The sequence below is a fragment of the Thamnophis elegans genome, chromosome 13 (genome assembly GCF_009769535.1).
Source record: "Thamnophis elegans isolate rThaEle1 chromosome 13, rThaEle1.pri, whole genome shotgun sequence".
NCBI lineage: Eukaryota > Metazoa > Chordata > Lepidosauria > Squamata > Colubridae > Thamnophis > Thamnophis elegans.
In genome coordinates, this window is record NC_045553.1 from 33,512,891 (window position 1) to 33,536,106 (window position 23,216).

Sequence of the window (23,216 nt, forward strand, 5' to 3'; positions counted from 1 at the left end):
GAGGGAGAGAGAGAGAGAGAGAGAGAGAGAGAGAGAGAGAGAGAGAGACACATGGCTGGCAAGCCACTCCCACCAGGTCACATGGCCAGCAAGCCACTCCCACAAAGGAGGCCACACCCACAGAGTAGGTTCGAAATTTTTTTTGAAACCCACCACTGCTTTTCCCCCCAAAAATGCATTAAACCAGACCTGTGCTTTTTACAGCCTCCCAGACTATATCTGTCCCTTTGGTTGTTTCTGTCCAGCCCATGTGAGGTCAACTGGAAATTAGAAATCAAATGTAAATAAACATGCTGCAAGGGGCAGGAGAAAAAAAAAACTGATTCAAGGCCGGGCTCTGTGCAGTCATCATGTGCTCCTTCAGTTAGGTGCCAGAGAGGATGAGGAGAGAAAATGCTTTTCTGTGCCTGCACAGCATTCGTCCCTCACCTGGAGCAGCCTGAGGAGTTGAGGTGATGGAATTTGAGGACATCAAATTAGTTTACATTGGTTTGGCCACCCACATTAATCCCAGTTTCTTATGTGACCCTCTGGGAAAAAATTGCCCACCCTTGCATTAAACATCAGAGAAGACCAAGAATGGTTTGGCCATCTTACCTGAAATGCACAGGGAGTGTTGTCAACACAGTACACTCTTAGACTGTAATCCAAAGAGTTGCAGGACATACAGCCAAAGACAGCTACTTTCAGTTCTTTAACAGAACAATCAGACAGTGGCTCCCCAATGAGAGCATAAGTTCCAAAGGAGTCCAAAAGGATATGACAAGCATATGGGTCCAAGAGGCAGTAACAAGAAGTGGTTTCTTCCTCTACAGACATCACTTCCTGGATGTATCAGAACATTAAACAGACAGAGAGATAAGCAAAAGTGATTGGGGGGGGGGGAGAATGAATTACATTTAAAAAGTTTCCATACAAATTCTATTATTTACTTTGCAGTGGTTTTAATGAGCTTGGAACAGACTTGCTATATACACTACAGGTAGACTATTTTTGGGGCCAGGCTCCCCCCCAAAAAATAGTATTTGCAGGTGAAGAACTGCACTTGGTTGAGTTAGAGTTTCTCTCTTTTCTCCAAGTTGGGAGAATGTGATCTCTATTTAGTTTTAAGCTACATTAAGCTAATTCTAGTATTTAATGTCAGGCATGAAGGATCAGGATCACACACAAGTTCTAGTTCATAAAATTTATTGCTCAAGTCTGTACATAAGAATTTAGACAACTAAAGTTCAATACTAAATTGGCACCAGATAAAGATCAATAGAATTCAAGGGGGTCAGACTTGAACCATTTGTGACAATATAATGGCTTTAGGCTGATTCTAGCCTCACTTAACTCTGTACCCCACAGCTCTGCCTGCTCTTTTCCTATCTCTTTACTTCTGTTTCTGTAACACACCAGGTGAATAGATGGTTTATCAAGGGTAATTGTAATTAGAAGACTCTTTAGGAACCTCAAATGGGAAGTTGGGGGCTGTGTGAATCCTCTGCTCCCACCAATGTTGATGTGTTAATGAAAATACTGATAAATAAATCCACAAGACATAAAATAAGTGTTTACTTTGAAGACTGTTTAGTCATTATAGCAAACAATTCTAGGATTATACTGTATTTGGAAATGGAAACCGCAAACTATTTTTTCTTTCTTTCTTTCTTTTCTTTCTTCTTTCTTTCTTTCTTCTTCTTTTTTTCTTTCTTTTTTTCTTCTTTTTTTCTTATTCTTTTTTCTTTTCTTCTTTTTTTTTTTTTTTTTGTTCTTTTGCTTCTTTTTTTTTTTTTTTTTTTTTTTTTTTTTTTTCTTTTTTTTTTGTTTTTTTTTTTCTCTTTTTTTTTTTTTTTTTTTTGTCTTTTTTTTTTTTTTTTTTTTTTTTCTTTCTTTCTCTTTCCTTTCTCTCTCTCCTTCCTTCCTTCTTTCATTTATTTATTTCCTCTCCCCCTATCATCTATCTTTCTATCTATCCAGCTATATTTATATGCTGTCTATCTCAATGTTTGACGTCGCTCGTGATGGGATTCAAATATTTAGAACTGGTTTCTCTTCCTAATGACCAGCTTAGTAATCATTGGTGGGTAGGTCGGCTCAGGGGGGGTGTCATGTGACTGGGTGGGCGTGGCCAACTCAACCTCACTCAAGTCGATGGGTGCTTTGCCTCAGCTATTACAATGTCATAAGGGTTAACTGGAGACAGTTTCTGTAAGCAGGGCAGTAAAGATTAGGCTAGAAACACCAGAATGTTTCCTTCCTGCCTTCCTTATAGGATTAGCCCTGTAAAGTGGAAAAAAAACCAAAATGAGATTTCTTCCAACAACCGGTTCTGTGAACTGCTTAGAAAGTTAACAATCAGTTCTCCAAAATAGGTGCGAACCGGCTGAATCCCCCACTGACGTCGCTCTAGGCTCCAAATGCACAGGTGGAACTTATTTGCATTTACTGTTAAATATCACTACATCTGAGCAATGGTCTCCAACTCCTCTAATTTTTATCAGCTTCATTCTTACACTTTTTATCTATTTTTGAAAGTAATTTTGCTTACCTCCCATTTGCCTGGATGCTTTCTTTTTTTCAAATGAATATTCCAATGCTCAGAGTTCACATCTGCACAATGTGGGATTGTCAAGGCAAATGGAGTGGAGACCATCACTTCTATAGGACCACAAGTTACTTCTTCTGGACCTAGGAGGATTTCACTGCCCTCCAGCTGAAGGCTTCACATTGGATACATAAGAAATGTTGAAAAGGAAAGAAACACAATATCAAATTATTTTCCTCCCAAAAAGTATAACCACATTCATTATATAGTATACAATATTGATCTTCATGTCTATGTAGCATTTATGTTGCTCAGTTTTACAATTAACACATTTAAAATATATATAACAAAATCTCAGGGCTGTAACCATGAGTGGCACAAAAGCAAAACAGAGAAAAACAATGAGAGTTAGGTAAGTAAAGAAAATAGTATATACTGTATGTTTGATAAAATTCATCCCATATACCATCCTTCAACAACCAGACATTTTTCAGATGTAGTTTCAGAATTCCTTAGCCAGAGTTGCTGAAGTGGATTTTGCAACCATAGTCCATATTGGGAAGGCTGATATGAGCTGACCCATATATAACCAATGTGTACTAACCACAGAGTACATAAGGTGTTACCAGATTCCAGAATTGAGATTCAGATAAGTTCAAGAAACAACACAACTAAACCCTACAACTAACCGAGATGTCTAATTCACCCCTGCATTTACAGAAACAACACCATCACAGACCCCCAACAATTGCATACGCAAGATCAGAGGTAATTTCACATGGATTTCTATTCATATGATGCATGTGAACATCTACCAATAATGCCCTTCTGGATTTTACATAGAACAAATAGGTCAGACTTGTACATACATACATACATACACACATACACACACACACACACACACACACACACGTACATAAATACATACATTCATACATGCACACATGTATGAATATACATACACATATATACATATAAAGATTCAAGGAATTCAAGAGGGGTTGGGCTTAGAGCATTTGTGGCAACATAATGATTCTAGGCTGATAACACACTTAATTCCACCCCTCAACCCCATCTGTTCATCTCCTACAAGGTGTCTACATTTGAAGAAAGGGACCTGAAAAAATGCCACCCTATCAAGTCTAGTGTTAAAGTCAGATAACATTAGGGAAAGATGACCCATAAACAGCCAGCAACATATAAGAGCATTTCAACCTCCCAGGACACTCTATTACAAATCTCAAGGTTGTCAAATTGAAAAATATTTTTTTTTTGATTGGACAATCAATCATACATTCAAAATTTCTGTATCTTGAAAGATCTCAAAAAACATAGTGGACACATTATAATAGTTAATTGATAAAATACTTGTAATCTGTTTCACATGTCACCTGCATCGTCACAGCCATCCTGCCTCCCCCTTCCCCCCATCTCATCTTATCTAATTGCTGTCAGTTTACTTATTCCCATATCTGATGAAGTAGGCCAGAGGTATCAAACTCGATTTCATTGAGGACCGCATTAGGGTTGTGTTTGATGGGTAGATGGGTGTGGCTTGGGTGGGTGTGGCCAACATGACATTGTGTAACCCTTGTGTTGGGGTGCCTGTGGTGGCTGAGTACTCTGCCAACAAAAATGGGCACCCGAGCTCTGTTTTCAGCTACAACAGCCTCCTGCAACCCTCAGCCAGTGAAAATGGAGCTCGGGAACTGCACACAGCCCTTGCAAGTCCTTTTTGCAGGCAGAGTACCGCAGGCCGGTACTTCGCTATTTCCAGAGCAGCCTTGAAGGCCAGATCTGGCCCCCGGACCTTGAGTTTGGCAACTCTGAACTAAGATGTAGCTTATGAATGTCTGACTTTTAATGAAATATGTACGTTTGAGATGGTTCTACAAAACATCAGAACATTGTAAGGATAATGCAATGTGCTTAGCAATTCTGAAATCCCAACTTATGGAGGAGTCAATAGGATCATAAGATGCAGGCAGAACAGAATGCTTTGAAAGAAGGCATGCTTGACTGAATCTCTGAACAGGCATATTCAACATGGCAACATTTTGTTAGAAAATCCATTTGTTGGATCCATCTGCCACCAACTCTTTTTAATATTATTTCCTTATCCCTATCTGAAACTAAATTGTCCCTCTAGGTGAAATGGAAGCAAACTCTAATTTTAAATGATAGAATTGCAATGAGATTTTATTTATTTATTGTCGGTGGGTGCTAAGAGTAATGTGTTACGACTGGGGAAAAAAAGAATAAGATAATTATAACTCAGCAAAATCCTCTGGCAAATTGTCTCTTTTTACTATGACTTACTGAATTGAAAGCACTTATCTGACCCAGAACGAACCTAATGGGTAACAGAATGCAAGGTGATATTAAGTTATAAAATAACTGATAAGAACTCCTTCTATATTTCAGGTCTAAATTTAGAACCATTCCTTATAGATGTTTTCCTTTTGTTAAATGTTAAGCAAATAAATCAGTTAAAAAAAATGCCACTATCGCCCCAATCCCTTAAATTTTTGATTTATATTTTATTTTGAATAAATTGAAATACATTTTAATGTTCTTAGGAAACCAATCCTGTAAATCTAACTGAACTGTCAGGATAGGGAAGAGTAAGAGCAATAGAGAACAATGAACAATTAGGTTCAATCTGCAGCAGCTTTTTGGAAGGAAAAAATAAACCATTATTTATTACACTTAGATCTGTGAGAAGAAATCTATTATACTTAGAAGAAGAGACTAAGTTAAGAGAATAAGAGGAAACCAGTTTATTGGGCTCCAATTTCCATTACTTACAACATGACCAATAATCAGGATTAATGACCATATCATCACAAGTCCCCCATCTGTAGCTAGGAAACAATAATAGGAGGTGGGCATGTATCTCTTTGTTTGTGAGCATCCCAGAGACCTCTGTAAGAAACACGGGACTGGACTAAGGGTGATGAACCCGGTCTGATCAAACAAGGCTGTTCTTACAGTCTGAATTTTCTGAGGAGTTAATGCCAGCTCTTGCACTAAATAAAACATGAGAATACAAACCATAGGAGTGGTGGACAAAAATGGTCACTTCAACAATGAAGCCTTTCTCTGGGCTACCCAGGCCTGAACATACAGCCAAGACTCGAGGGTTTTTCGGAATAGCAAAAAGGATGGATCTAGTCTTATTTTGGAAGGAAGAATGTTCCATAAAGTAAGTGTTGCGGTAGAGAAGGCACGTCATCTAGAAGGCACATCAAATGAAGACCCGTGACTGGTGGCACCTTCAACATCCCTACTCCCCAATCTAGAGGGGTGACCTGATGTAACTATGGAGAGGGAGGATTTGTCATCCTGCATTCTCATAAGCGATCAGTCAATCTCTTATGGACTCTCTTCTGAGTCATCACAGCCATGTCAACAGAGTCCAATCAGTCAGTGCAACTTATTTTCTGAATCATTTGCACTGATTTATCACTGATCCCCCATATGGTAGCTAATGGTCCTGGATTACCACCTGTGTTCATAGGATTTACTGGAATGCATGTTGCCTGAATTTACATGAAAGATAAGCATTAACAGATTTGGTCCAATAGCATAATCTCCTGAAGGCAGCTCTTCAATTCCTTTGGAGAAGTAACTCTCTCTTTAGTGAATCTAATACACAGCCACACTGGAATTCTGGGAATTATTTAATACCAAATGAACTGAAATCAGCTAATTAAAAGGGCTTGCTCACCCCCAAAAACAAGAATCTTCTCTGTAACAGCCAGCCTGGCACAAGGACTATGAACGCAGAGTTCATTTGCTGTTTATGGAAGGCAGAGCACATTGAACAATTTCAAGTATTTAACATTTCCCTGGGTGCAGAACAAACAAATGGCAAAACAGATCTAATCCTTTGGCCCCCATCAAAATCAGAAGCTTGTTTTGTTTTCTGAAGAATGGAAGGAGACTTCAGAGAAATAAACCAGCATTTTTTCCCACCTCCTGGCCAAATCTAATTCCATGGGTTAGTAACTGTGAAGGGGAGCATTTTTTTTCAAACTGAAGGAGAGTAGAATTGGATATGCTTCAATTATTTAACTGAAATGAAATCATCAAACTGTGAAGTTTAATTTTTTTTAACACTTAGGACTACCGTATTAGGTATTAAAGAATATTTTTCCATGATGAAGAATAACACAAACACATAAATGTATTTATCTATTCTGGGTGAGGGAGAGAGAAAAAATTAATGATGTTGAACCAGAAATGTAAACAACAATAGGCCCAACTTACAAAGTTCAGATTTCCCCAAACAAAACAGAACAGTCTGCAATAGAAGGTAGATAAATTGATTCCCCAAAGTCAACCAATTTATTAAAGTGACTAAAGCCCAGGCTAGAAAACAAGAGACTCTGAGTTCTAGTCCTGCCTTAGGCATGAAAACTAGTTGGGCCAGTCATTCTTTCTCAGCCCCAGGAAGCAAGCAATGACAAATCCTACAACTATATTGCAGCAAATCATGAAACTACCATAAATTTGTTTTGTTCAGGGGCAAAATAACAGCATTATCCTTCTCTAGGTCATTTCCTGCTATAATAGCAATAGCATTCAGACTTATATACCACTTCAAAGTTCTTTACAGCTCTCTCTAAGTGGTTTACAAAGTCAGCATATTGCCCCCAACAATCTGGGTCCTCAATTTACTAACCTCGGATGGATGGAAGACTGAATCAACCTTGAGCTGGTGAGAATCAAACTGCTAGCAGTTGGCAGAATTAGCCTGCAATACCACGGCTCTTAATTTACCATCTTCCATTGGAAATCCTGCTTTATACTACAGGGAAAAGGTAGACTAGTGTGTATATATAATGGTTTTCAGAGTATGCATTCATAAGTACAGATAGACAGACAGACAGACAGACAGACAGACAATTTTGAGGCTACTCCTGAATCTATAGCAACATTGGATAGCTTAAAAATTATGGAAACTTAAAATAATTTAACATAAAATAACATATATTAAAGAAAAAGAATATGGCTGATTGAAAGCTAGAACCCCAAACCCAAGGTCTATCTTAGCTCAAGCCTGGGAGAATGACCTTTTTGTTTTGCAACAAAAAGTCAAAAGGAGGCAAATACTACATATTAAATCATCCTCACCATTAACACTATTCTGTTCCATCAGTTTTAAATCTATCTGAAGGAATGTATCCATCTTCCATTTAAAAGCTGCTTCCAATTATGCAGGAGTTAACAAAACACAACTAAGAAAAAGGTGAGTTTCCTTCAAGCTAGAGACCTTATAACAGACAAACTAGTACTAAACACTTCAACCCTGTTTAAGTTTTCAAAAGTGGCTAAGAGTTGCCACAAACATATCAAAATAAACAATCAAATCCATGTCAAAATTGTTGGAAGTACTAAAAAATAATTAAGCATGATGCCTAGTTCAGGAGATTAGAAGACATAGTGTAGATTTATTTCTCACTCAGAGAAAAGATCTTGGCAATCCAGTGAAGTGAGCAATAACCCATGAAGACTTAAATCATTCATGAAGCGTTTTTGCATTTTCTTCTTGCTCATTGTTCAAAATGTGTGTTTGGTTTTTTTTTTTTGCAAGAGAACAGTGTAGCTGTGATACATTTAGTTGACAATGAATATTTACAACAAATCATTTTAATGGGACTTGCTCTTTCTTCCAGAAGAATTAATAAGACAAGAAACAATACTCTTAAACTGCAGTTAGAATCCATGAAAGAGCTGTATAATCAGGTGCTCCAGCTTTCGCTTCTCATTAAAGCAAGTCTTATATTATTTGTCAATAATGACAAATGAATACATATGACAAATATACATATAAGCACTGCCACCAGTGGTCAATACTGCTGTGCTTCAATGATTACATGGCCTAGACATTGGTATTTGAACAAAGATCCTTTTTAATATTTATATTTTACTATCTTTTACTAAAAATGTGGAATGGTAGTATGTATTGCTGCTCCGTGTATGATGTGCCATAAAGTGAATGAATGAATGAATGATGAATGGTCAATACAGCAACACATTGTTACAAATCTGCCTTCCATTGAGGACCTGTATAGTGCACAAGTCAAAAAGAGGACCGTGAAAATATCTACAGACCTCTCACATCCTGGACATAAATTGTTTCAACTTTTACCCCCAAAACAACGCTATAGGGCACTGCAAACCACAACAACTAGACACAACAGTTTCCCCCCGAATGTCATCACTCTCCTTAACCACTAATTCCCACAACACTGTCAATAATTTACTAAGACTGTAATAATAGTAATAACTATTATTCTTCTCTTCCTTCCTAGTATCTATCTCTCCCCACTTATGACTATAACCATGTTGCTTGTATCTTTCCATTTATATTGTTTTTGTTTTATTAGTAACTTTGACTATCACTAAGTATTGCATCTTTTTATTCTTAATGAATGTATTTTATTCTCCTTATGCACCCTGAAATCATATGCACCAAAGACAAATTTTGTGTGTCCAATCACACGTGGCCAATAAAGAATTCTATTCTATTCTATTCTATTCCACAGTATAATATTATATTGTTTTCTGAATTGGATGCCTTTCTATTTTACATTACATTAACTTGTACTCTTGCATGCTATATTCCCAGACACATTTTTCCCCTAGAAATTTCTTGGCTTCAAAATGTTTATACATTAGAAAGCAAAATTGCACTGTACATTCCAGAGAAGTGTAGAACTGGGATGACAACTATACTCCAATTGACACTGTAAACTGGGTAGTGTGTATTTGATTTACTGTATTTGATTTTTATCCCACCTTTATTATTGTGTCTTCCTCCTCTTATTTTACTCACAACAACCCTGTGTTTTCCCCCTTTTTTTATGGGGAAAGAATTTGGATAACCCAGACAACTTATACTAAAGGTTCTTTCTTTTTTCTCCTTCTGTTCATTTGGTAACTTTGGGTCATCTTCTACCTATCCAATTTTTATCTTTTTCCTTCTTTTTTCCCATCTCTTTTTTTTACCTCTTTGCAATGAGGTGTGGATTACTATTTGGAATTAATTTTGTTGGGGTTTTTTCTTTTTTGTGGGGGGAGAGTGCCTCTTCACCAATCCTTTTTTTTCTTGTTTCCTATCTTTTTTCCTTTGTTTTACTTCATGTTTGCATTATAAAGCAAATGGATTAAGGTAACAAGAACCTGAAGACTGGGTCCAAGGATAGGGGTTGGTTTTATTGGAAGCGGGTGCTTTGGCCGATGTGGGAGACTCCAGGACTACAATCAATCTACTAATCTACTCTTTGGATTATAAAATTTGATTACAACTTAAATGCAACAATGTCAGAATCAAATAGCAAGATGAAGAAAATAACATCATATGCATCTGCAACAGCCATCCTGCCCGGTTCAGCGACACACAAAGCAACAGGCACAGCAACGCAACAAGACAAACTATTTTGGGACTTAAAAGTATGTTGCAAGCCATACATGTGAATCTTAAGGAACATATAAACAGAGTAGAAGAGAAAGTGGGTAAGGTGGAAGATGAACTGAAAGAAGTCAAGGAATTATGGGTAAATGGGATTGTATATGGTGGAAGAAAAGGCAGAAATAACAGAGAAAAAAGTGGAGGAGAGGATTATAGACTGACAATAATCGATAAAAAGCAAAGCACTGGAGCTAGTGTACTTTGGGAGATGGAAAGATCAGAATTCTACCTAAGATTTTCAGAACATAGAGAGGAGAAAGGAGAGAATTTAGCACAGAAGGTCACATAAATTCTTTCAGCGGCCACAGAAATGAGTAAGAAATATATTTAGGCAGAATGAATGGGCCATTCAGAGTACATATAAGATATGCAATTAGAAATAACTTGCCCAGAGAGGTACATGTAAGAGTTGTCAAAAAAAACCCCTCTAAAATGAAATATTACAAGCAACAAGAAGCACCATAATAAAATGCAAGTCTAGAGAGATAATGGTATTGAAGCAAGTTCCAAGGAAGGTCAGAGAAAAGAAAGGGATACCACTTTATGACTAAGAGTCTGATTAAAAAGGGGGTGAATTTTAGATGGCTTGTTCCAGAAGGGATTTTGGTGAACTGGCAAGAACAAAGGCACAGACTAGATACACTAGAGAAAGCAGAATTATTTTATGAACAACATATAGTAGCACAGGAGGGAATGCTGGTAAGAGAAGAGGGAGGAGCTAATGCCAGGAAGCTAAGGGAAAAGATAAAAGGGAGATGGAGAAAGAACAGGAAGAGAAAGCGTTAAGAGAAGGAAAAAGGGCTAAAGAGACAAAGGAGCAGAGAGAGCTAAGAACGGCTAAATCAACTAAACCTAAACTAATGACACGGAGGAAGAAATAAAAGTAATCTCCATTAATATAAACACAACTAAACTTGGCAATAAAAAGAAGAACATTTAACAAATTAGAGAAATTAAAATTAGACATTATATGCTTACAGGAATTATATATTAGAAAGCAACACAGAAAATTTTGGAACAGACAAAACTAGGCAATTTATATAACACTCTGGCTGACCAAAGCAAAAAAGGGAATAGCATTATATATTAGAAATACAATACAATCAAATAAAAATTTTGAAGATGGGGAGGGGAGATACTAATGGTGGAATAATGATGAACATGAGAAAGATATTAGTAGCAATATACGCCCCAAATGACAAGCAAGAAGATTTGTCGGGAAACTACACAAAAAGATAATATAATATGAAGATGAAGATATATGTATATTAGGAGACTTTAATGCAATCATAAATAATGAATAGACCATAAATCTACAAAGATGAACAAGAAGCCAAGAAAAAACCCTACCCAAAACATTTTTCACGATGGTGGAAGAATTAAATTTGCAAGAGTTTGGAGAATAAAACACCCAAAAGAAAGGAATATACATTCTACTCAGACATCTATCATGGTCAAGAATAGGTATGATGTTGATGTCAAACAAGCTAACACTCAAAACAATTAAGATAGACATAGATATAAGCAAATGGGCGATCATAATCCAATAACAATGACTTGGAAGGGACAGAGGAAAAGGGGGAGATGGACTTAATTCAAGAATATTGAAAGAAAAAAGTTTCCAGCAAATATGGAAAAAAAATGACATATTTCTTCCAGGAAAATAAAAAAGAAGACCCACATTACAGAACTATGGGGCACTTGTAAAGCATATGTATCAGAGGCCTTGTAATGACATACTTAGGGAAAAAGAATAGACAGAACAGACAAACTCAAAAGAAGTCGGAATCAGAGTATAAAAGTTTGGAGATGAAGCTGCAGAAAAACCCACAAAACAAAAAAGTAAAAAAATATATGGAACTGCAAAAACATAAATGAAACTGATAGAAAATGAAGACTTGGCAAATAAAATAAAATGGGCAAAACAAAACTTTTTTGAAAATGCAAGTAAACCAGGACGTTGGCTGGCTACAAGATGAAAAAGAAAAGAGAAAAAAGGCTGATAAGTCAATGGTGGATGAAGTTTTCCCCCTATTCTTGTAAACCCTTTAATAAGTGTGCTACACAAAATATAATTTCTTCTTCTTCTTCTCCTTCTCTCCTCTCCTCTCTCTTCCTCTCTTCCCTCCTCCTTATTCTTCTTTCTTCTTTCTTCTTCAGCACAAAGACTTGTAGAGCTTCCTGTTGAGATCCGGACCACTTACTACCCTCCCGGCCTTCCGCAAAGCCACAAGTCCTGGCTGTTCCAGCAGGCTGGGGGGAGCTGAGAAGCATTTACTCCACGAAATTGTGAATGTTGGTTTTGTTTTTAATATGTTGTCTTTGTCTCATTCCCCCCTTCCTTGTCTTTTGTGAGCCGCCTGGAGTCCTCCGGGAGTGGGAGGCATATACAAAATAAATAAATAATAAATAAATAAATAAATAAATAAATAGAGTAAATTTGGCAGAAAAGAAACATTTCTTCAAGCACTCACATAAAATTTGGACTAAACCTCTTTAAAAAGAAGTACTTCTATTAAATAGAAATACTTCTATCTCTCTTGAACAAAAGTTTAACTTGGCAAAACCTGTGAATCAGTAGCCGTGATGACTTGCTTAAAAGATTTCCTAGGATGATCTGAACAATAGCACTATTTATGCTTTTCTACCTGCATTGTTCTTTCTAATCTCATACTTCCAACAGGTCCTATTTGAGCATACAGCATCCCCTCAAAAAAAATGAATTGTGAATGCAAAACTATCAAGCTTATGAATGAGATACTAATCCTTTCAGTGCTGGGACCCTCAAACCACAACCAACCATGAAGATCCTGTTTCTCATTCATTCATTCATTCATTCATTCAATCAATCAATCATCCTTTACAGTGATTTTAAAACAGTCATTCAACACCTTAAAATCCTCGATGGACCATGACTTCACCTGTTTTCAAGTGCATCCTTAATCAAATTATTTTGCAGCCAAACTGATATAGATAATGGTGGAAGGGAGGGAGATGAAATGACCCCATACTAACTGAACATTTTATGAACAAACAAATAAGCAATAGCACTTAGATTTATTATACTGCTTCCACAGTGCTTACAGCCCTCTCTAAGTGGTTTACAGAGTCAGCAAATTGCCTCCAACAATCTTGGTCCATTTTACCATCTCTGAAGGATGGAAGGTGAGTCAACCTTTGAGCCTGGTGAGATTCGAACTGCCAAATTGCAGGCAGCCGGCAGGCAACAGAAGTAGCCTGCAGTACGGCATTCTAACCACTGAGCCACCGCAGTTCAAGAAAGAAAGAAAGAAAAGAAAAGAAAGAAGAAAAAAAGAAAGAAAAAGAAAAAAAGAAAAAAAAGAAAGGAAAAAAAAAAAAAAAAAAAAAAAAAAAAAAAGAAAAAAAAAAAAAAAAAAAAAAAAAAAAGAAAGAAAAAAAGAAAGAAAGAAAGAAAGAAAGAAATCAAATAAACTGATTAATAAGACAATGCCAGATTGTAAAATGTAGAAGACACAGCAAAACCTTTGGGTTATTTTTTTCCCAGAAGAGGGAAATTATCCCATAAATAATTTCTGGGATAAACAGAAATGCACCTTGGGGAAAAAACAATGGCTTTTTCCCCAAAACACACACACACACACACACACACACACACACACACACACACACTGAATTAGCTATGTTTCTTATAAAAGAAGTTGGAATATATTACAGCCCACTCAACTCTTTGAAAAGGGAAAAATGTGCAGCATTTTAATTAAAGTTTGCTTTAATTTGATATTTCCCCCCCTAGCATTTCAGCAAACAAAGCTTTGTAAGTTCATTTGGTCTACCTTGTTCTCCCTACATTTAGCCTACAGAAGTAAACTTCAGGGAGAGATTTGTGTGCCTTCTATTTAATTAACCCATTTTAATTCATTTCTACCATGACTTTGCAATAAAACATCTGGGTTGAACATTTTTCTTTTTAATATTTTGTTCCATTCTTCAATCTTTCACTAACCATTATCATAAAGCACTGAGAACAGATGGACATATAGTGTACAAGGTCTCACAAGGGAACTAAGCTATCAAAGGGAAGAGAGAACCTAAAGGGCTTTGGAACAGAAATGTGTAGGCATCAAAATCCTCCATCTTCTTTCTCTCCTCAACACACCATTTCTCTAAGCAAGTTGGTTAGTTACCTGACATATCTGTTCTAAGGATCTATTCTATGCAGAGCAAGTCTCTTTTTTTGCTGTTTCCCTTCCATCAAGACAGAGAGATATAAATCTCAGCAACAGTTGCAGAAATAGGAGATACACTAGAAAAAAAATGCAGTACATTTTTAGAAGTGTCTGCATTTTCCATTCTCTCTGTACGCTCTTCTCCTGATCCCTTGAAGTCCACCTACATTATGAAGCCCTATTGGGATCCAGCAGGACAGCACAATATTTCCTGGTCCAAAAGATGAGCTCATATGATACTTTTGAGATCTCAGAATGGTTTCTCCCACTGACCGCCACTTCTTCCAATCAAAGAAGAGATGGAACAAAAATCCCTGGGTCAATTTATCCTGGTGCATTATACTTCCAAGAAGTACAGCCAGAGCACAGAGCTGAAGAAGATCACTTTGATGGGACTTATTTAATTGCAGCATAGGAATGTTTGTTGGGGATCTTTCATAGAATCAAGTCAACAAGGGTGATGAAGGGAATGGGCATAATAAATCTAATTCTGTCAACAAACAAGAGTTTTGCAACAATTGCCAGGCAGCAGTGGCTGGGAGCAGTCAACACTTTTGGATAGTACTAACAAGTGGTGAATCTGTAGAGTTAAAACATAAGAGGAACTCAAGAATAAACACACAGACACACTCCAGAAGGCACCTAGTAAGTGGTGTGGGGACCATAGGGAGCTAAACAGGATCAAGGATTGATGGACAGTTGCTTGAAACAATTTGTAATAATACGGATGAATTTTTATTAAATTTTAAATTGATGTCTCCCAAGATCAAACAATGTGCTGACTCTTATTTTAAAAACAAAAAAAAAAAAGATGAAACAACCAAAACAGATTCTGGCACCAACAGTTTGATTTGCCTATAGCAAATCAAACTCAACAATACCCATGTCAAATTTAACAAATAATAATAAAATAAATCTCAAACTTAGGACAGTACATTTAAGGGACTAATGCTTTGCAAAACAAAAGATCTGGGGAGAAAATTGCTAATTCAGATTTCCCTAAAGACTCAATCATACCATGAAGAAGGCAAATGGGTGCATTAAAACCAGTCCAACCTGCTGTAACTGAGCCATATAACACCATCAACTTTATGAAGGCAAGATGCACTAGTGAGAGAATACCAAAAAAATTATGGACCACTCACTCCTACCAGTGCACACCGACTTGCTCATTTATCAGTTGGAAGGCTCAAATCTAGGAAGATCCCACTGGGACTTGTATAACATCTGCTTAACAACTTTTAACATACATTCTCAATGGAAAACCAAATGGGTGGTTGAACTCCCAGACAGAGGTAGACATGTAAATGACACTACACAAAAAGTGCCAGGTTTTTTGCTATTAGCAATGGAAAACCTTGAATAGGATTTGCATCTCATGTGGCATCTGCTGGGATTCATTGTATAAATGGGCATCCTCCCCTCAGTGTGACTGTGGAGTCCCATATTAAACTGTAGATCACATCATGAGAGCATATACTGGTCCAATATTTGATTTTTTTTCACATAAACAATGCAGTAATTCAATGGTTACCTGGCCTGCACAATGGTATCTGAATATAGATCTTTTAAAATTCATTTCTTACTGTGTTTTTTATCTAGGTGAAATGTATGTATATGTATGTGTGTGCCAGTGGTGGGTTTCAAAAATTGTTCGAACCTACTCTGTGGGTGTGGCCTCCTTTGTGGGAGTGGCTTGCCACCCATGTAACCGGATATGAAGATGCCGACAACACTTGTCAGAACCACCTTAAATTACCTCACACACAGCACTGGCATGCATAAGAATATGATGTAAACTTGTTTTTTAAAAGGCATCTTTGGTTTGCGTTAAAACAACTTCAACACACGCAATGTTCTGATTGTACCACAAACGCAGTAGTCATCCTTACCTTTCACAGAGGCACTGAGTTTTATAAATATGGGCATGATAGTGTAGAATAATCATATCCAAGGACCAGTGGTGGGTTTCAAAAAAATTTGGAACCTCTTTTGTAGGTGTGGCCTGCTTTCCGGGTCCACTGGTGGAATCTCTTCTAACCGGTTCAGTAGATTTGACGAACCGGTTCTACCAAATAGGTGCGAACTGGTAGGAACCCACCTCTGGTGTGTGCATACACACACACACAATCAATACAAAAGCTACAAGTAGTGCAAAGAGCATGGAAAGATACTGTACATGCTTGGCATCACAAGACAAGATAGAAAGACCTGCTATGGATTAGAGAACAAACAAAAATATATGGTGCCATCAAAAGAGTCGGAGTCAAAATGGAAATGGGCTGGTCACATAACAAGAAGAACTGATGGCAGGTGGCCTAAGGCAGTCATAGAATGGATTCCGCTTGATAAAAAGCATCCACCAAAGAAACCTGAAATTAGAGCAAGCTCAACTTGCAGGCCCAACTGGCAAATGAAAGTATCAAGTCCATATCAGATATGCCATATGCTAAATAAATAAACAAACGTGAGATTGAATTTGGGTTGGTCGTAGTGACTGACCCAAATTTGATCTTGCATCATTGCCTGGGACACATATATTTGCCTTCATTCGTGAAATAAATAAATCCCCGAAGTATCTCAGATTTCCTCAAAATATGTCATTCTCCAATTCTAGAAATAGAATTCTCCAATTCTATTTCACTTTTCAGACCATCAGGAGAAAACTGAATTTCAGCTGCATATGATGAATGAATGCTGCTCATTTAAACCAACATCTGTCCTTAAATGCACACAATATTAGAAATGAGAAAAACATTTTTAGCTTAAAAAGGAAAGAAATACTGAAATGTTCTTGCATCTGCTATTTATCTTCCCATTGTTAATTCTAGCAGGACTCATTTCCTGTATCAGGGCCTGGATGACATGGAATTAGCCAAGATATCACCTAGAAGTAGATTTTGCTTTAAATGTCCTACATTTTGCCTGACTAATTCTACCTAGCCGGAATGTAAACTTTCCCTTGCTTAACTATGTCTTCCACAACTGATTTACAATGCCATTTAGTTGCTACTAACACCTGTAAAATTGCCTAAGAAAAGAAATAAGAATAATCATTTTTATACACCAATTTTCTGCTATGTAAAAGTTGACATGAAGTAATGGAAATCACCAATTTATGTAGTCACCCATTCCCTCAAAAGAGCAATAGTAGAACAGTGGAACTTGCCGAACAGGGGTGTAATGCAGGGTAATGAGAAAATCAATAACTATAAAAATCAATAAAGAACCCTGATGGCTCAGTGGTTAGAATACAGCACTGCAGGCTACTTCTGCTGACTGCCAGCATTTTAGCAGTTCAAGTCTCACCAGCTCTGCCATCCTTCCAAGGTCAGTAAAATGAGGACACAAATTGCTTGGGACAATAAACTCGTTACAGAGGGAGGTAAAGCACTGTGAAGCAGTATGTAAGTCTAAGTGCTATTGTTATCCTATTCCTTTCCTTTCCTTTCCTTTCCTACCTGAATCGGGAGGCCCTCACAACAGTCACTCAAGCCCTTGTGATCTCTAGGCTGGAATACTGTAATGTGCTCTACATGGGGCTGCCCTTGAAGAGCATCCGGCGACTTCAGCTAGTCCAGAATGCGGCCGCGCGAGTGATTGTGGGCGCACCGCGGTTCGCCCACATAACACCTATCCTCCGCGAGCTGCGCTGGCTACCTGTTGATCTCCGGGTGTGCTTCAAGGTGCTACTTACCATCCATAAAGCCCTCCATGGTAGTGGATCTGAATACTTGAGAGACCGCCTTCTGCCGATTACCTCCCTCCGTCCCATCAGATCGCACAGATTGGGCCTCCTCCGAATTCCATCCGCCAGTCAGTGCCGACTGGCGACTACGCGGAGGACAGCCTTCTCAGTAGCAGCTCCGACCCTTTGGAACGATCTCCCCATGGAGATTTGTACCCTCACCACCGTCCAGACCTTCCGCACAGCCCTCAAGATCTGGCCATCCGTCAGGCCTGGGGATAAGATCCTAATCCGCCCCGCCCGAATGCTGAATGAATGTTGTGTTTTATTGTTTTATTTTATTTTATTCACATATTATGTTTTGTCTTGCACTCCCTCCCACGAGTTGTAAGCCGCCCTGAGTCCCCTCAGGGAAAAGGGCGGCCTATAAATGCCAAATAAAACTAAAAACTAAAAAAAAACTAAAATCCTTTCCTTTCCTTTCTTTTCCTTCTTTCCTGTTAAGAGAACCGAGGTGGCGCAGTGGTTAAATACAGTACTGCAGGCTACTTCAGCTGACTGCAGTTCAGCAGTTCGGCTGTTCAGATCTCACCGGCTCAGGGTTGACTCAGCCTTTCCTTCCGAAGTGGGTAAAACAAGGACCTGGATTGTTGTTGGGGGCAATATGCTGACTCTGTAAACCGCTTAGAGATGGCTGAAAGCCCTATGAAGCGGTATATAAGTCTAACTGCTATTGCTATTGCTAAATAGATAATATATGAATCAGAATTTGTTCCTGTCTTACCTGGATTCATCATGGTTGATTGCAAGGTAGATCTCCCAAGATGTTTCTTCAGGGATAGCCCCATGAGGAATTAGTAGGCTAACTCCTGGAACAGCAAGGACAAAAATTACTTGGAAACACTCCAAGTGCTTGCTAGAATTAAAGTGAACTGAAGTTGCAACAAACAAAAAGAGCACATTATTTTATTGCGGCTTTGTAGTAGATAAATCATTGTTGCCATCATCTAAATAGCACAACAAAACATCATATTTCAATTGATAAGCATTTATTACACTGGAATATTTGTAGAGCAATCTTTTCTCATGGTTTCAGGTAAAATTATGTTTTGTTTGCATGAAGCACTTGAAAACAGTATATATTGCTTTTTAAAGCCTACCACAATAGGCTTTATATTAATATGGCAAATAGAAAAAAGTTGTTTTCAGTATAAAATTGTGTAGGTGTGGGATAAAAATAATTCTGCAGATAATCAGGGAAATTCACATTTATCATGGATTTTGATGCAAAATCCTTATCCTGCTGATTTTGGATGAATTTCTCCTTTGAAAATATAGCCTAAAAATAGATATTAAATAATATGGAATGATGAAGTTAGATTCTAAACAGAGATACTTCAGATGGATCTGCTGTGGCCTCCTATTCTGTGCACTGCTCTACCTTAAGCATCCTTTCCTTAAGACAGTAATATCACCATGTAGAGCAGGGCAAATTCTTCAACAATCTCTCAAAGACAGAATTCCTCCTTAGTGCTGAGAAAATCTTAATAAAATAGCTCTTGGAGAAATTCCGTTGTGGTGTCTTCCCTTTGGATTTAAGTGAAATTGGGAAGCCAAGACTACTGAGAGAGAATTGTACAGTGAGAGACAGGACATTCATACGTGCCTTTGGTTGTCTGGGAATTAGTAACTCATAAGTGAATGTTATGGGAATTTATCTGCAATTCTCTTATGTTTTGGAAGAATTTCTAAAGAAATTTATCTCCCATCAAACTAAATGACAAACACTTTCCCTTGTACACTGCTTCCTCTAACAGGAGAAAGAGTTGCTGTATAAGTATCACTCTGAAGATCAGATCCATTCATTGTAAATTGGTCATTGAAGGTGTCCATCACAGCCACTTCCATCACAGAACCCTTTCAGATTGTATATAGAACAGTCAATTAACTGCATCAGAAAATACCACAATCCTGCTCCTATGGGAAGATTGCAAGGATAACAGAGGAGCTTCACACAATTTCCTTGCTTTAGATTTCCCATTATAGGATATCAAACAGTTGCTTTGGAAACCCTTTCTCCTGAGAATGACTATAAATGAGGGTAACATCCACTAATGTGGAGATATTTAATAGAGAGAATTGAAATTCTTCCTATAAGACAAAATTTACATGGCCAGTTTCATGAGAAAATAGTCTGGATATTTTTGGAATTCTTGGCATGAAAAACAATCAAACTGAACACATAGAGACACTAATTCTTAGGGTGCATTGAAAGTGAGGCATCATAGATGAATTATTACTTTTTAAATAAAATGTTGCTATATGTATTGATCATAAATACACACAAACATATACACCAATACTCATATATGCATAAATACACATACATAAACTCACTACTATTGGATAAATATTTTCTGATGCTTGTTTGGAGCCACAATAAACTTTAGTTGGATGATGATGACAATAATACACACACCACACACACACACACAAATATTGGAAAAAAAAACATTATTAGCAGATTTCATGGGTGCATATAAAAAGAATCCCAGCTGTCTCTAAGGAAAATGTTTTCCCTCTTCCTTTTGCATTTTAAATTGCACTGAGCCTTTTTCACAATGTACATATGAGTTTTCATGTATTTCTTCCCTCAAAATTGGCAAGAAACTCTCAGCAGAATTCTGCAACAACAGCAAATGAAATTAATTAGTAGGTTCTCAGAGGGCACGGAAATTGCTAACAAAGTGTTCAGTGCCATAGGTTCCAGATAAAAAAATAAAAAGATGTAAAAGTTTTAAAAGAAGGCAAATGACTTGGAGTTACATTCCACCTGTTTGGGAAGGTGGTAGCCCCCAACAATCCTATACAATATTAGAGAGAAGGAAGGGGGAAAAGAATGGAATTCTCTCTTACCCATATCGTTTTAGATTTCCAAGTATCATAGATAATTCAGTGAACGCAACAGCTTTTTACTATGCAGCAGTTCGTACCAGCAATTGAATTGAATTTTGGTACCAAGCCTACTAATTTATTCACTTAAACAGAATGACATCTTGACCCTACTGATAATGTGGCTATGCTTATTAAGATGCACAAGGCAAACAAATGTGCATTGGCAATAAACCCTGCTCAGTGTATTGCCTTCTCTTCACATCTTTTAACCCCTCCTTCTGCAGTGATTCTCCTGGGGAATAAACAATGTTTGTCCCTTGGATGAGTTGAATAGCATGGCTCACAAAAGAGGAGATCTTTTCACAGGATGCTCTGTCCAGCAGTAAAACATTACAGCACAGCACAGAATCCACAATAAAGTGCTTCAGAGAACTTTTACCTATTAGAGCTCCTTGAATCTTACAGTTCTGTTCAGAGGGATTATTGAGAACCAAAGCCCAAGTCCTTGTACAGTGCTGAAATCCAATTTGATAATGCCAACAAATGTTGACCTGTCTGTGCATGAATACATCCTGGAGCTTAGTGCTCTTGAGATCACTGATCCTGCATAAAATAGCTCTTTCTATTCAGAAACATCTCCAAACATTCAACTGGAATCTGCTTTTCTGCAACTTAAATCCATGTCCATGTCATTCCCTCTAAAACAACAAGAGATCATTTTCTTCTTTGGGACAGCTCTTCAGATATTGTCATGCCCTGTTGCTAATGCATTCATATTAATGTTTGGGCAATCAATATGCACCACCTTTCAAAAACACATTTTGGCAGAACTGACTGTGCTATTTTTGATACAATATAAATTACCCTATATCACATTTAAGCTACTGCTCATAATTAGGAAGTTCTGTTATTTATTGCCTTACAGATAGACAGAAAGAGAGAGGCAAACAAACTCGTACACTTTTATTCAATCAAATCTTACAATTTGGAATCTTAAAATGAATCTTGGTTGGTCTTCATCCCTTTAAAGCTATATGTGTAGCCTTCAAGAATCTGGATCAATGTATAAGCCACAGAATCTATAAAGGTCCACCTCTCTTTTAGAAGGAAATCAGGACATTCTCCAAGCTATAATTTTTGTAGCTAGAATAAATTCCAGAGTAAAACATTGCATTACAGGGCAAGGGACCCTTGTCAGTAAGTTACAGGCATAAAGGATTACTGAAGAATTGCCAGCAGCACAACTGAGCAGCAATTTTGAATGGCCTTTTTTTACTCACAGGGATATACCCAAGCAAACAAATAATAATAATAATAATGAAAATGTGATCAAAAGCCTGTGCCATCAAAGGTTAAAGCATTTTGGATAAAAATATGGTGGATTATGCAAAATGTTCTTAAAAAAAGGATAAAGTTTACCCCTCAGTTATTTTTGTTAGGTATAATTACTGATTGTACAGTTATAGAGACTAACTTGATTTTGCATTTAATACTGCAGCAAAACTTTTGGTGGTGCAATACTGGAAGAAGGAAGATTTGCCTACTATTCAGAATGGACATTAAAAGTAACAAACCTAGCAGAGATGGCTAAATATCAGCATATCTCAAGGACCATTCAAATGAGAGATATAACTGGAGGTGGAGAAGATGGATTGACTATACTCAAATAAATATGGGACTAAGAAATTCCAGATAGTTTATGACCTGAAGGAACAAGGAATGATATAATGTGTTTAGAGTTAGCCTAGCAAAGAGGAGTTAAAGCTCAATGAGCTCAACCATTTTTTTAAGTTTATCTTAGAATATCTTTGTTAAGATTTATACCCTGTATTGGTTCTGGGAAGCTGGGGAGGGAGGTTGGGGAGGTGGGGTTTGGGGGGGAGGGTAGGGGAGGGTGGTAAAATATTTGTAAAAGTTTTTTTTTTTTTTTCAAAATTTTCATTTTTTTAAAAAAAAGCCTGTTTCCATCAACAGGGGTGGGGGGTGGGGGAGAGTTTCATTTCATAGACACAGGGCAAGTATCTCATATAATTGCTGGGAAAGGTTTCCCTTTTGACATGTTATTCCAATAGTAGCTTTGATGAGAAGAAAGAGAAACATCTGCTACCCTAGTAGCTTAAAGAAAGAAAGAAAGAAACTTCATACAACAAAAGAACAGCCTATTTTAAAATTAATGTTATTTCACATATAAAATAGCAGCCCAGTAATCTTCACAAGCTGTACATATTTGGGCATTTGCCTCCCATAGATAGGCAGAGGCAGGCCTAGCTATAGGCTACAAGCTCCCTATGTGATCCAGAAATTTTATGACACAGACTTAGAAATCCCATGGGTCCTAATCCCTGCTACTGCCTTTGTAATACTTGAAAAATGATAGAAATATGATAAGGGATGTGGCCAGTAAATCTTCTC

At 37.4% G+C, this 23,216-nt stretch overlaps 1 protein-coding gene across 1 annotated transcript in view; it reads right to left on the reverse strand.

Annotated features, from left to right (window-relative positions):
• The window catches only part of UNC5D (unc-5 netrin receptor D), a 189,685-nt gene that overhangs the window by 30,966 nt on the left and 135,503 nt on the right, over positions 1–23,216 (reverse strand). The window contains 3 exon segments of the mRNA XM_032229779.1: positions 598–825; positions 2,534–2,705; positions 18,694–18,778. Of these exon segments, the coding sequence (XP_032085670.1) occupies positions 598–825; positions 2,534–2,705; positions 18,694–18,778 (485 nt within the window).